Below are 15,334 nucleotides of genomic sequence, written 5' to 3' on the forward strand. Positions count from 1 at the left end.
ACGACATGGGTAATGGCTTTTCAATTTCTTTGAACTTGTCGCGCTGACCAGGAACATCCGCAAGCACAAATGATTGAGGTTTCCCCTTCCTCTACAATTTAAAATATTATTCATACAAGTATTTTAAAATAAAACATTGTTCGAGCAACATATCTGACAATTGCAAACACAAAATCAAATGAAAACCTAAAGTACCTTTGTCGTTGGAAAAATAACCAACTCTTTAGGCCAACCAACAATGACTCCAACGGCATCATTGATGATTGTTGGTCCAAACTTAATTGGGATCGGAAGCTGTGCTTTTTCATCTAAGACAACATCAATAGATACCTTGAAGTTCTCTTCCCCAAGTGGAACATGGTGAATCATAACATTTGGACCTCCTTCTGATATTATTGTGCCATAAGCCACCACGTTTTCGCGTTCTTTTACAGCCAGGTGACATTTTTTCCCCTTTCAAGAACAAAAAGACATGATATATTTTTATATGGAGGTGAATAGAATTTAATTGACATTAAATTCAGAGACATACAACCTTCGTATTTGAAGTGCCGCAATCATAAACTTCTTCCACATCATCTGAAAATTTTGAGTCTTTCACACAGTCTCAGAAGATCGATAATTGATTAATGGAATCACAGCAGCAAGTTGAGACCTCAGCATCTCCAATTTAGCTTTCAAACTTTTAGTCTCCTCCGATTGTGCTTTTACATTTTCAATCACAGCTTTTGAGATTGTTTCTCTCTTCTTTCTTGGAGTTTTAAAGTATACTTGTGGTTTTACGAAACCTCCCACACGTCGAACCCTTCCATAGTGTTCTTGGCTTCCTAAGGTAGCGGTTAACACGTCATTCATTCCAGAAGATTTGAACTCTCCTTTGCCTTTCTTTTCCAACAATTCATCCTACAATTGGAGACATGACAAATCAATTCACAAACTACAGTGCTATTTATCTAGGCAATATGGCGATTGAATAAAACTAAACATTTACAATTTTCTCAGCTACTTCTGATGTCTCCGAACATGTTATGTTGCCAGATTTGTCTTCTCGAGCTTTACGCCAAAGCACAGATCTATCAACTTCCTCATCTTCAGCAACCAAGTTTTTGTTCCGCTACAATTTCAAAATTCATATGTTTAATAACATGAAGAACATGCTAAAAATTACAAATATATTGCTCTGTTTCTTACCAGTTCAGCCTCCAAGCCGATGTAACCGTTGCGAGACATTCTGTGGTGATATTTACAATGCATGGTCCGTTGTTTTTGTTTTTTATGAGTAACCTACATCATTATGTTGGCTCAGTTAAGTATTGAATTTAATAAATTCGTGAGGAAACATATCAATTATTAAAGTACCTCCCATGATGGATTCAGTCTCGCATCCACAAATGCTTTACAATCTGCTATTGGGAGTTGATACTGACTTGGTAGAGAAATCAACTTTTCAGGATTATCTTTGTTCGGACAAACAAATCTACTAGTCAATTTGTTTTTGAAATCTCGCCACTTCTGAGATGCTGAATTCATCACATCATACTCACTTTGTGGCGCTAGTTCAAAGACATTCTGCAACATAAACAGATTAGTTAGAGGTGCAAGTATGACTGTAAATTCAAATTGAAGCTTGTACTTACCAAGATCTCTTCCCACAGTTTTTGTTTTATATTTTCTGGAACTTCAGGCCATGACTTTATACTGATTGGCACCATGGCTTTAGCAATAGAGCCAATGTATGATTGTAAAGCCCTTCCATTTGCATTGTATGCTGGCCGCCCCATGTCATCATAATCGATCTTTGCTTTTTTCCCCCATCTGGCAGTAGCAATTAGTTTACCCATCAACGTAGGGCCTCGCTTGTTCCTCTACACATCTACATGATTTTCTTCTCCATCAGTAAGTACAGGGTGCTCTGCATTAGTAACTTCATTTAGCCTATCATCATGTACTCCTTGTATCATCTCAACTGTAGCATTTGATTCCTTTTTTTACGACCCATTGAGCTTTTTTCTACATATTTACATGAATGAAACCAATGTTAAAACCTACACAATAACATTAACTATTAAAATAACATAAACAATAATTCTAATAAGACATGTATAAACATGACATAAATAATAACAGAAACAATAATAACATAAATAATAAACATGACTTGTAGAAACATGACATAAATAATAAACATGACATAAATAATAGCAATGAGGTTATGTTTATAGCATAACAAAAAACATGACATAAAAGTGAAAAACATCATTTTTTCTTGTTCGTTTCCCAGCCACCCTCAGTTTCTGATCTAAAGTAACTTTCATGAGCCGGAATACAATGAGTATCAACATCATCAATTGGTCGAGAATCAGGAATACTAGTCCAACCATCATCATCTCCCTCGTAACATCGATTTGGCATAGGGAGTACAATTGACCACCTTTTTTGTAATGGGTCATCAATATAAAAGACTTGATTGACTTGACTTGTAATGACAAATGAGTCATTTTTGTGCCCTATTTTGTTCATATTGACCAAGGTGAATCCACATTCATCATTGTTGATTACTCCTTTGTCATTTGCAACCCAGCACACTTGAAAAGAGGAACTTGAAATTGATGATAGTCCAACTCCCATATTTCTTCAATCACTCCATAGAAAGTCACATCAATCATCAAGGGATTCTTATCTTTGGCACTACAGACAAGCATGGTGCTAGCAACTAGATAAACCCCACTGTTTTGGCAAACTCTCTCATCATTCCGTGCCTTTGTTTGGTATAAATTGCCATTTATCACGTAACTACTATACTTAATGACTTGCCCACGTGGACCATGAGCCAGCCATGTCAATGTTGATGTCGTTCCACCATTGCAGCTATCTATTTCAGCATCCACCTGACATTTATACAATTAGAATACTGGTGATTAAAATACTAGCTACAAACTGTTCACCGCAAAATGCATAAAGCAGATTTATCCACCTAACCTTTGCACGAAACCAGTCAATGAACTTCTTATTGTGAGCATCTTGTATCCACCTTTCATCTTTCTCTTTTTTCGGAAACATTGACTTCAGGAAATATTTATGTTCACTGTGGAAATATTTATATAGCAATTTATGTTGGATATTAAATATTGACAATCACATAGGGTGCAGAATTATAGATTAATGCAATACACTTACATAATGTAGGGAGATACTTCTTCGGTATTTTCCAGCACAGTTAAATGTGCTTGTTGAAGGTCAACTTGGGGCACTATAATTGGTGTTTTGCATGCTAAGAAGCCAGGAATGTTTGATTTGGGATCGCGATTTGATTGAGGGACCCCAATAGGATCCAGATCATTTAGGTATTCCGAACAAAACTCAATTGCTTCTTCGGCTGAATATCTCTGCACAATGCAACCTTCAGGATGTTTTCGACTGCCTACATAACTCTTAAGCACCTTCATGGATCTTTCAAACGGGTACATCCACCGGAAGTACACTGGTCCACATAATCGAACTTCTCAAACAAGATGAACTGTTAAGTGAAGCATGACATCGAAGAAATAAGGGGGGAAATACTGCTCCAATAAGCAGAGTGTAACAACCAAGTCAGATTGCAGCTTATCTAACTTGGCTACATCTATCACCTTGAAACAAATATCTTTGAAGAAGAAGCATAATCTTATGATGGCATATCTAACATGTTTTGGTAACGCATCACGTATGAGTATTGGCAGGAAATGCTGCATTAGAACATGACAATCATGAGATTTCAAGCCAATCAATTTCAACTCAGACAAGGACACAAGATTTTTTAGGTTCGATGAGAAACCTTCTGGGACTTTTATATCCATTATCGACTGACAAACTTGTAACTTTTCTTTTTTTGTGAATGAGCATGCATGAGGAGGAAGATATGTTTTTTTTTCACCAAATTTAGGTGCCAATTCAGGCCTAACTCCCATTTGAACCATGTCCAATCTAGCTGCCACATTGTCCTTGGTTTTTCCTTTAACATTAATCAAAGTATTAATGAGAGATTCGAAGACATTTTTCTCTATGTGCATCACATCGAGACAGTGCCTAAAATGCAGGTGTTTCCAATAAGGAAGATTGAAAAAAATTGATTTCTTCTTCCAAAATTTTCTGAAATCTGTTGATCCAAAATCTTTTTCTTCTTTACTATCTTCCAAATTATTGACCTTTGCATTCTTTCTCTTTTTACCTTTCACACTAATCTTCTTTCAGAAAACACACCTTATGTCAAAAAGCTTGTCAAACAACGCAACCCCAGATAATGGTGTAGATGATTCTCCATGTTCTTCCATACCATCGAACTCTTTCATTTGCCTCCGATATGGATGAAATCGTGGTAGGAATCGTCTATGACCAACAAATGACATTTTCTTCCCATTTTCCAAATGCTTTGCACAAGTATCTTCTTTGCATACTGGGCATGCATAATAACCATGTGTAGTATATCCACTAAGGTTACCATAGGCTGGAAAGTCATTGATGGTCCATAATAAGACTGCTTTAAGAGTGAAAAATTGTCTTCGATAAGCATCATAGACACCATCAACTCCATCCCACAATCGTTGCAAATCTTCAACTAACACATCAAGATAGACATCTATATCGTTTCCTGGCTGTTAAGGCCTTGAAATGAGCATAGTTAGCATGATGAATTTTCTCTTCACACATGTTTGGAGGCAGAGTATAGGCAACCAACATAATTGGTAAGCAACTGTACCGACTACTAAGGTTGCTATAAGGATTAATGCCATCAGCTGCAAGTGCCAGGCGAAGATTTCTTGGTTCACTTTCAAAGTCGGGCCACATATGATCCACCAACTTCCAAGATGGTGAATCATCTGGATGACGTAACTGACCGGGAACTCCTGTGGTTTCTGCATGCCATGTTAAATTTGTGGATGTATGTAGAGATTTAAACATGCGCTTAAATCTTGGTATGGGAGGGAAATACCACAACACCTTTGCAGGAACACCTTTCTTCACAATGTTCTTCTTGGTTAGCTTCCACCGTGACAAGCCACATTTAGGGCAGTTTACGCAGTCTTTATATTGCTTCTTATAAAGAATGCAATCATTGGAACAAACATGAATCTTTTCATGACTCAACGCCAAACAACTCAATGTCTTTTTTACATCATACATTTTGGTTGGCAGGTTGTGATTATCCGGTAGCATATCCCCAAAATCCATTAGTAGATCGGAAAATAGAGCGTCACTCATCCCATGTTTTGCTTTGGTGTTGTATAGTTTCACAATTGTACTCAACTTTGTTTAACGCTTGCATCCATTATACAAAGGTTTCTCTGCTTCCTCCAAAAATTCCATAAACGCTTCTGGATTTTCTGTATAGTTATCATATGCTGCCTCACACATATTAGTGATTTCAAAGTCACCGTGATAGTTACCAATTGGCTCCTTGTTGGTGCTCCAATTTACTTTGTCACTTTCAGCAGATTCACCGTGCCAAATCCAATTCACATAATTTTGACTAAAACCATGGAAATAAAGATGCTCTCGAATAGACTTAGCTGGTCGTTTTTTAAGATTTTTACATTTGCAACAAGGACAATGAATTAAATTGGGGTCAATATGGGGATTCTCTAAACAACCTCTGATAAACAGTTCCACACCCTCCTCGTACTGTTTTGACCTTCTATCCGAGTGAATCCAAGATTTATCCATTTCAATACAGCAAAATACCAGAAATATATAATAATAAATTTGATCTAAACCTGAAAATATTACATTTAATAATGTCATTTTCAATTTAATTTCTTGAACGCAAAAAAAAACGAAAGAAGACTACCTATTGATGTAAATAAAGTGACATTGTTCCTAATTAATTTTGATTTGAATTACTCTCACATGTGCCGAAAATTAGGAACCCAGAGACGGACAACCAAGGCGACAACAAGAAATTAACCAATTATCGTTCCAATCAATACCATACCTCGGGGAACTTGTGACGGACTAACACACTTAAAGCAATATCGTTCCAGTCAAAATGGAGAAAAAACAAAGGCGCAAAGGACGGTGGTTGTGTATCTCAGTCGCTTCTTCTGTCTCAGTGCTTTGAACGGTGGTGGTGGTGGTGGTGTTTTGCTTCCCTCTCGGTGAGTGAAACAGCGGTGGTGTTGGTGGTTCGAAGCGAACGTGGTGTATCTCCAGTCGCAGCTTCCCTCTCGGTGTTTGGAACGGTGGTGGTAGTGGTGGTGTTGTTCGTCCCGCCTTCTTCTCTCTCGGTGGTGGGACGGCGGTGGCGGTGCGTGGAATGGCAGCGGCGCGTCGTGGTTCGAAGCGAAGAAGACTGAAATTAGGGTTAATTTTGAAGGAAAATGTGGATCGATCGAAATGAGATCATCTGAAGGATATATGATATAATCGATATTAAATTAATTAAACTTATCGGTTCATCTTTTTACTTCAGTATGAACTTATTTTCCTTATTTTTTACTTCATCAACATTGATATGCCGAAGTAAAATATAATAAAAAAATACAGTGAAGCCCGTGTTTTTAAACATCCGAAGTAAAATATATTATTTTACTTCGATTGTGTTATTACTGAAGTTATTGGTAATGTATTACTTCGTAATTTATTATTGCCGAAGTAACGCATGTCGAAGTAAAATCCGATTTTTCTACTAGTGTGTAAATCATGTCTAAAAGAAAAAATGACCAAGACTCACTTTAATGGAAATGTGGAACGTGCACATGGTCTACTGGATCTGATCCACACAGACGTTTGTGGCCTGCTAAATGTAAGTACAAAATGTAGGTAATCCCACTTCATTATCTTTACTGATGATTTTTTGAGATATGTGTATGTCTATTTGATGAAACACAAATCTGAAGCATTTGAAAAGTTTAAAAAGTTCAGACTAGAAGTAGAAAAACATTTAGAAATGAGTATTAAGACACTTTGATCTGATCGAGGTGGAGAATATTTGAGTACTAAATTATTGAATTATCTAAAAGAGAATGAGATTCTCACAGTGGACTCCACCAGCGACACCATAATTGAATGGTGTTTCTGAAAGTCGTAATCGAACTTTGATGGACATGGTTCGATCTATGATGAGATTCACTGAATTGACTACATCTTTTTGGGATTTTGCACTTGAAACTATGGCAATGTTGTTGAATAATGTCCATGCAAAAGCAGTATATAAAATACCATATGAGATATGGATGGGAAAAACTCCCAATATTATTATTTAAGAATATATGGATGTCCTGCTTACGTAAAACAAACAGTGGGGGACAAATGAGATAGTAGATTCATTTTGTGCTAATTTTTAGCATATTCAAAGAATTATGTTGGATACTATTTCTATCTTCCAAAGGAAGCAAAATTGTTTGTTTCAAGAAATGTCACCTTTCTAGAGAAGGAATTTCTATTAGATAGAAAATGTAAGATGATAGAACTTGAAAAATTCAAAATACTCCCTCAACAGTAGAAGTTGAACCTAATCCTCAACAGCCAGTATTTGAAGTACACGAACCTAGAAGGTCTGATAGGATTATTAGACTACTTGCTAGATACACCCTTCTTCATGAACAAGGCCATAATGAGATTTGTGATGGATGTTATGTTTAAGTTCATTAGAATACTACTAGCCATATCAACATGGTATGACTATGAAATATGACACATGGATGTAAATACAACATTTCTCAGTGGATAAATTAAAGAATATATTTATATGTCTCAACCTGAGGGATGCACATCAGTAGGAAGTGAGCATAAGGTATGCAAACTTCAGATATCAATATATGGTCTCAAGCAGGCGTCAAGAAGTTGGAACCTCATATTTGACAACACTATCAAGGAATTCGGTTTTGCTAAGAATCATGAGGAACCATGTGTGTACAAGAAAGTTAGTGGAAGTGAAGTGACATTCCTAGTACTTTATGTTGATGATATCCAATTCATTGGGTATAACATACGATTACTGCAATCGACTAAAGTATAGTTAGCAAGTAAATTCTCCATGAAATACATAGGTGAAGCATCCTATGTATTATGAATACAAATCTATAGAGATAGATCAAAGAGGATGTTGGGGTTCACTTAAGCGACTTATATCGATACCATTCTGAAAATATTATCTATGGAAGAATCCAAGAGATGATATTTATCAATGTGTCACAGTGTTACTCTATCTTAAGCAATGTGCCCCAAAACTGATGAAGAGATAGAGATGATGACACGTATTCCATATGCATCATCCATTGGTAGCATCATGTATGGTATGATGTCAACACGCCCCGATGTTGCTTACGCTCTAAGTGTTACAAAAAGATATCAGGCAAACCCTGGTCCAATGCATTGGAAGGCTACAAAAGATATTCTTAAGTGCCTAAGGAGGACTAAGAACTTGTTCATGGTCTATGGGGGTGGAGAATTAAAATTGAAAGGCTACACTGATTCTAGCTTTCGAAGTGACGTAGATGATTCGAAATCGACCTTTAGTTTTGTATTCATGCTTAATGGTGTAGTTGTCTCTTGGAAATGGCTTTTTTTTGGAACAGTTCCAAATAAGACATCATTGTGGATTCCATCACTAAATCTGAATATATTGTTGCATCTGCTGCAGCCAAAGAGGCTGTTTAGATGAGGAATTTCGTCCTAGAGTTGGACGTTATTCCTAATGAAGTTGATCCAGTCCCGATGTACTGCGACAACACGGGTGTCGTTGCACAAGAAAGTAACCAAGATCTCATCAGCGATCCAAACATATAATGAGAATTTCCACATCATCGGGGAGATTGTTGGAAAATAATATATTTCAGTCGAGAGAGTCGTCTCTGCAGATAACGTGGATGATCCACTTACAAAGCCCTTGCAGGGCCATTGTTTGAGAAACATCACGAAATAATGAGATTAAAATTTATATATAGTTGGCTTTAGGGCAAGTGAGAGATTGTTAGAGTAGATACCCTGTAAGCCAAAAGTTGGCTAAGGAATTTATTGACTCAGTTGTAATAAACAGTATTTATTTTGATATGATAAACATTTCATGGTTTTGTTTTTATTTATCTGTATACACATGCAATCGACATAGATAAAGACCTTGATTATACTTTAATACAAATGAATTGTAATTCTATCTTGAAACTCATTTGTAAACACTGTATATTCTAAATTAGTTTCTAGTCGATTCAGCAGCCTAAAAATAAGGATAAATGCCGCTTGAGCTTGAGACTAACATCTGTGATGTTGTTTATCGTGTTTCATGGTATGTGCATCGGATGTCCAATTATGAGATTGGTAATCATATGATGATTGAAGCGAACAACTCTCACTCTGACTTTCTAAGTGGTTATCTGTGAAGGGCCTAAAACTCCTTTCTTGAAAATTTGCGGAAAATTAAAAATTTTCTTTTTAAAAGAACTTAAATGGCCTCATTCATAAAATCACTGGTGAATCAAGTTCAATATTTCAAAATATTGCAGCGGAAGAAAATTAAAGTTTTGCCAACAACAACGATTTAAAAATATCCAACGACTGATAAAATTGTTTGCGGAAAAAAAATAACAACTGCTGCTCTGAGGTCCTCGGGTGCCACTACTGCCGACCCAAGCTGGCTCACTGGTCCCCACCCTCGGCCCTGGCCTCATCAGTACCTACAACAATCAAGTCTAGTGAGCCTAAAGACTCAGCATGCATATATCGCAGGTAACGAGTAAAAATCTGAATTTAAAATATGCATGAGTTAACATATCCTGTCCTGAGGCATACTGAAAATAATATGTACTAAGCAATTATAATACGTGCATAACTGAACTGATAATCACGGTAAAAATATTTGCTCCTTGGAGCCTGTACTGAAATATCTGGTAAAATTTTCTGTTGAGATTATGTTTTACGCCTGTGGCCACTGTACTAAGCTGAACTGATCGGTAACTGGCTACCGGGAAGGCTGAAACTGAACTGAGCTGGCATGTCACTGGCGACCGGGTGGTACCATACTGAACTTATCGGTCACTGGCGACCGTATAAAATAACACTCCCACATAGTGAATGAACCACAAGCCATATCGCATAAATCTCAAAAATAATCATTTTCTATTTAATGCACGTAAAATAATTAACTGGCATAATGAAAATGTCCCGTAATTTTACCAACTGGATTGGATTGGATCGTTCCCAGGCTCGCTGCAACCTAACTGTGCCATGAAAAATATGCAATAGCTTAAACTTGACCAACTACGCAATTTACGTTCAAAAGATGCGACTATGACGCCTAATGACTTCGCATTTAATCATGACTCCGAGCCAACTTGAACCGACACTGAACCGACGTATAGTCATGATTAAAATACGCTGAAAAATCATAAAATAATGCTCCTAAAATGATAGGGTCGAAATCTAGGTGGAATGGAGGCCAAAACACGAAACGCTCTTTCGAGAGTCAACTTGGCACATTGCACCGTAAATTCTCGTACGACCTCAAAATTGATCCAAATGACGAACGGTCAAAAACATGACCTTCCTAACTCAATGAGGCACTGTCTAGTCCAAGTCCATGGGCTAAAAGCCAACCAAGAACTCGAACAAGCCTCTGAACCAACACAGCAACTTGCTGTAATTTCCAGCAGCTGCGCAACTACAAGACTTGAGTTGGTTTCGAGACTATCGGCCATTAGGAGAGTGAACCACCGACCAAGACTCTTACCAACATCCCAAGTAATTATTTGAACCATGGCTAAGGGCCCTAGGCCAGCCACAATCCGCATCACGCCATAACTCAACCGAAGGGTCCAACCGAGAGCAACGTGCATGCGTGTGTAGTGTTTATGCTATGATCGATGTCTCGTGTCGTTCCAATGGCCATTTGATTGACCATGGCACAATCTAGACATCTAGGAGCATGATATGAACCGTGGCTAAGGGCCATAGGCCAACCAAGATCCATACCAAGCAACCAAAAGAAACGAACCAAAAGCTGTCCAACCGAAGTAGCCGAAGGGGTATAGGGGCTGTTGTGATGTTTTTATTAAAAACCGATGAAGCATGGACCAAGCCACCAAAAGGGAAACTTAGTCACGTCTTAGACTTGCTAGGGAAGTGATCCAACCATGGCTATAGGCCCTTGGGGCAGCCAAGATCAGATCCTTCCTCCATGACAAGAAACTGAATTTTCGAACAACATTTTCTGCACCTATGGGGACTTGTTGTCATTCTGAATTTCCAGCAAGAATGGGGCTGGTTTGAATGGACCAACATTGTCCTAATGCATCCTAATACATGTATATAAGCCGCCTTGGGAGCCTGGAGTCGATCCAATACCTGAAACTCACAAACCAAAAGAAACCGTGAAGCTTGCCAAGGAAATCGAAAATTCTGCATGTGTGGTTTCAAAATGTTTTGACATGGATCTCGATTTTTACTTGAATAAACATGATCATGTACTGAAAAATAAATGATAATATGACTTGATTGAGGTTTGAAAGAAATCTAGACATGCCTGGTTTCGTTTCGAAAGAAAACGAACGAAACAACGACGACGCGGCACGGAGGAGGTGGAGCGCTTCTCTTTTCTACCTTACCTTGCTCTCGATTTTTCTCTCTTCTTTTTGGCTAGGTACCTCACGATTTTTCTACTGAAAATGAGTGTGAATTCACTCTGAATTTTCGAAAAGGAGAGGGGGGGAAAATGGTTAGGAGGGTGAGGGAAGTGGGTGCAAGATTTAAGGAAGATCCAAGACCAAGTCTTCCCAAATTTGAATTTTGAATTATGGTTTGATATCAAATGAGTTGGTGGATGCTTCTAGGAGGTAGTGGCCGAATTCTCTCTTGATTCTAGACTAGGATATGTCCATTTATTTAATTAAATTGTGCTCCCAAAAATCCTAAAATTATCCTACTAATTACATGCAAAGAATTGGTCAAAGTTGATGAGTTGGAAAATGAATCTTCTAGCAACTAAGAGTGGCCGAAAAATGCATGATAAAATAAAGGGAAATGTTGATTATCTAGTCAACTAATAATCCTTGAAAGCCTTACTAATCCTTTAAATAATTTTAGTGAGCTAACCCCTTAATTAAATAACTTAAATGAGTTCATTTCTTAATCACCTCAAATAATTAAATTAAATCCTCAAACCTCCCTTACTAACTTAAATGAACTTACTTGCTAGCTAAATTAACTTCTGGAAATATTTCTCGAATCTTAAATTCTATCTCAAAACTCCAACTCCGGTCCGGCCTCACTGAAATAACTGAAATGCTAAAAATCAAACTACTGAACTGAAATAATAAAATAATTAACTTCAAACAAATGCATTTAAAATAATCATGCAATGAAGTCATTTGACTTTGACTCGCTTAACCAACTTGTTCCGAAGTTTCTTCTCCTGTTTGTCTAGGATCTGCACGGGTCTCTCCTCATAAGATAAGTTCGGAGTAAGCTGCAACGGCTCGAAATTCAGCACATGCGAAGGATTTGCCATATACTTCCTCAGTATGGAGACGTGAAAGACATTGTGTACTCCGGCCAGATTCGGCGGAAGAGCCACACGATACGCTAGCGTCCCAACTCTGTCGAGGATCTCAAACAGTCCAATGAATCTCGGACTGAGCTTCCCTTTCTTGCCAAATCTCATGACACCCTTCATAGGTGCCACTTTCACGAAGACATGATCGCCCACTGCAAACTCTAACTCTCTCCTCCGCTGATCGGCATAAATCTTCTGTCGGCTCTGAGCAGTCCTCATTCTATCACGGATCTTGACTACTACATCTGCTGCCTGCTGAACAATCTCTGGACCCAACTCTGCTCTCTCTCCTACTTCATCCCAATGAATAGGAGATCTACACTTGCGGCCATACAGCGCCTCATACGGAGCCATACCTATGGACGACTGGAAACTGTTGTTATAGGTGAACTCTACCAATGGTAAGTTCGACTCCCAACTCCCAGAGAAATCAATGACGCAAGCACGGAGAAGATCCTCTAAGATCTGAATAACTCGCTCCGACTGTCCATCTGTCTGCGGATGGAAAGCTGTGCTAAACAGCAACTTCGTACCCAAAGTCGAATGCAAACTCTTCCAAAACGAGGAAGTGAATCTGGGATTTCTGTCGGATACGATAGAAACTGGAATACCGTGGAGTCGGACTATCTCTCGGATATACAGCTCTGCATACTGAACCATGGTGAAAGTCGTCTTAATAGGCAAGAAGTGCGCTGATTTGGTAAGACGATCTACAATCACCCAGATAGCATTCGATCCTCTGGCTGACCTCGGCAATCCGGTCACAAAGTCCATGGTAATGTTCTCCCACTTCCACTCGGGAATAGGAAGAGGCTTGAGCAAACCTGCTGGTCTCTGATGCTCGGCCTTCACTAACTGGCAAGTCAGGCACTCGGATACAAAACGCCTGATGTCCTTCTTCATTCCTGGCCACCAATACAATAGCTGCAGATCTTTGTACATCTTCGTACTCCCAGGGTGAATGGAGTACGGGGACGTATGGGCCTCTGATAAGATGTCTGCTCGGATAGAATCACTGCTAGGAACCCATATCCTATCTCGGTATCTCACAATACCGTCGCTGACTGTATACAAAACACTGCCCTTGGCTTCATCTCTCTTCTTCCACTGTGCCAACTGCTCATCTGCTGCCTGACCGCTGCGAATACGGTCAATAAGAGAGGACTGGATAGTCAAGGTAGATAAACGAGGAACTCTACCTCGAGGATAAGTCTCAAGATCAAACCTCTGCATCTCAATCTGAAGAGGTTTCTGCATCGTCAAATGAGCCATCACTGCGACTTTCCTGCTCAAAGCATCCGCAACTACATTAGCTTTACCCGGGTGGTAGCTAATGTCACAATCGTAGTCTTTCACAAGCTCCAACCAACGCCTCTGACGCATGTTCAGCTCCTTCTGCGTAAAGAAATACTTGAGGCTCTTATGGTCGGTAAAGATCTGACACTTCTCCCCATACAGATAGTGCCTCCAAATCTTCAAAGCAAAAACTACGGCCGCTAAATCCAGATCATGGGTAGGGTAATTCTTCTCGTGGATTTTCAGCTGTCGAGAAGCATACGCTATCACTCTCCCATGCTGCATCAAAACTGCACCTAAACCAAGCTTCGAAGCATCGGTATAAAGGACAAACTCGCCAGATCCTGACGGTACAGCCAAAACGGGTGCTGAGATAAGAGCTTGCTTCAAAGTATCGAAGCTCTTCTGACACTCCTCGCTCCACACAAACTTCACATTTTTCTTTGTCAGTGCTGTGAGTGGAACGGCGATAGAGGAGAATCCCTGGATGAATTTTCTGTAATATCCTGCTAGCCCAAGGAAACTGCGGATCTCGGATGCATTATGAGGCACAACCCAATCTCTGACTGCTACAACTTTTGCGGGGTCTACCTCAATACCACTGCTAGAAACAATGTGGCCCAAGAACGCCACCTTCTCTAACCAGAATTCGCACTTACTGAACTTTGCGAATAATTTGTGCTTCTGCAATGTCTGCAACACTGTGGTCAGATGCCTGCTGTGCTCCTCCCGATTCTTGGAGTAGACGAGAATGTCATCTATGAACACTATCACAAATTGGTCGAGGTACGGCTGAAATACGCGATTCATGAGATCCATGAAGATCGCTGGCGCATTCGTCAGACCGAACGGCATCACAGGGAACTCGTAGTGACCATAACGAGTCCTGAAAGCTGTCTTCGAAACATCAGCACCTCTCACCCTCAACTGGTGATAACCAGAACGCAGATCTATCTTGGAGAAAATCGAAGCTCCCTGCAACTGGTCTAACAGATCCTCAATCCTAGGCAGTGGGTATTTATTCTTCACTGTAACCCTGTTCAACTCCCGGTAGTCAATGCAAAGCCTCATCGTGCCATCCTTCTTTTTCACGAATAAGACTGGCGCGCCCCATGGAGAAAAGCTCGGGCGAATGAACTCCTTGTCGAGAAGTTCCTGGATCTGCTTCTTAAGCTCTGCCATCTCTGTCGGTGCTAGTCGGTACGGCGCTTTGGATATCGAAGCCGTACCTGGCATAAGCTCAATGGAAAACTCCACCTCTCTCTCGGGTGGCATACCAGAGACGTCTTCGGGAAAAACGTCTAAGAAATCTCTGACAATCGGAATATCTGAAGCTGACTGGCTGGGTTCCTCGGGGACAGATAAAAAGGTTGCTAGAAATGCCCGACACCCTCTATGCATGAGCTTCCTAGCGTGAACATAAGGAATAATGCGCGGTAAAGAAAAGTACATGTCCGGCTCAAATAAGAACTGCTCCATTCCAGGCGGTCGGACAAGAACGGATCTCCGCTGGAAGTC

The 15,334-nt window shown here is 39.5% G+C and overlaps 1 protein-coding gene and 1 long non-coding RNA gene across 2 annotated transcripts; both read right to left on the reverse strand.

The window, feature by feature from the left end:
* Positions 1-846: 846 nt before the first annotated feature.
* Positions 847-1,286, reverse strand: LOC142544915 (uncharacterized). Its single transcript, XR_012820136.1, has 3 exons — positions 1,192-1,286; positions 992-1,114; positions 847-903 (listed from the first exon to the last, which is right to left on the reverse strand). It is a non-coding gene; the product is annotated as an uncharacterized LOC142544915 (long non-coding RNA).
* Positions 1,287-3,503: 2,217 nt separating this feature from the next.
* On the reverse strand, positions 3,504-5,208 carry LOC142544231 (uncharacterized). Its single transcript, XM_075651290.1, has 3 exons — positions 4,743-5,208; positions 4,240-4,627; positions 3,504-4,065 (listed from the first exon to the last, which is right to left on the reverse strand). Exons 1-3 carry the CDS (start codon positions 5,206-5,208, stop codon positions 3,504-3,506), a joined length of 1,416 nt encoding a protein of 471 aa, XP_075507405.1.
* Positions 5,209-15,334: the final 10,126 nt, after the last annotated feature.

Source organism: Primulina tabacum, chromosome 5, assembly GCF_025594145.1.
Source record: "Primulina tabacum isolate GXHZ01 chromosome 5, ASM2559414v2, whole genome shotgun sequence".
Classification (NCBI taxonomy): domain Eukaryota; kingdom Viridiplantae; phylum Streptophyta; class Magnoliopsida; order Lamiales; family Gesneriaceae; genus Primulina; species Primulina tabacum.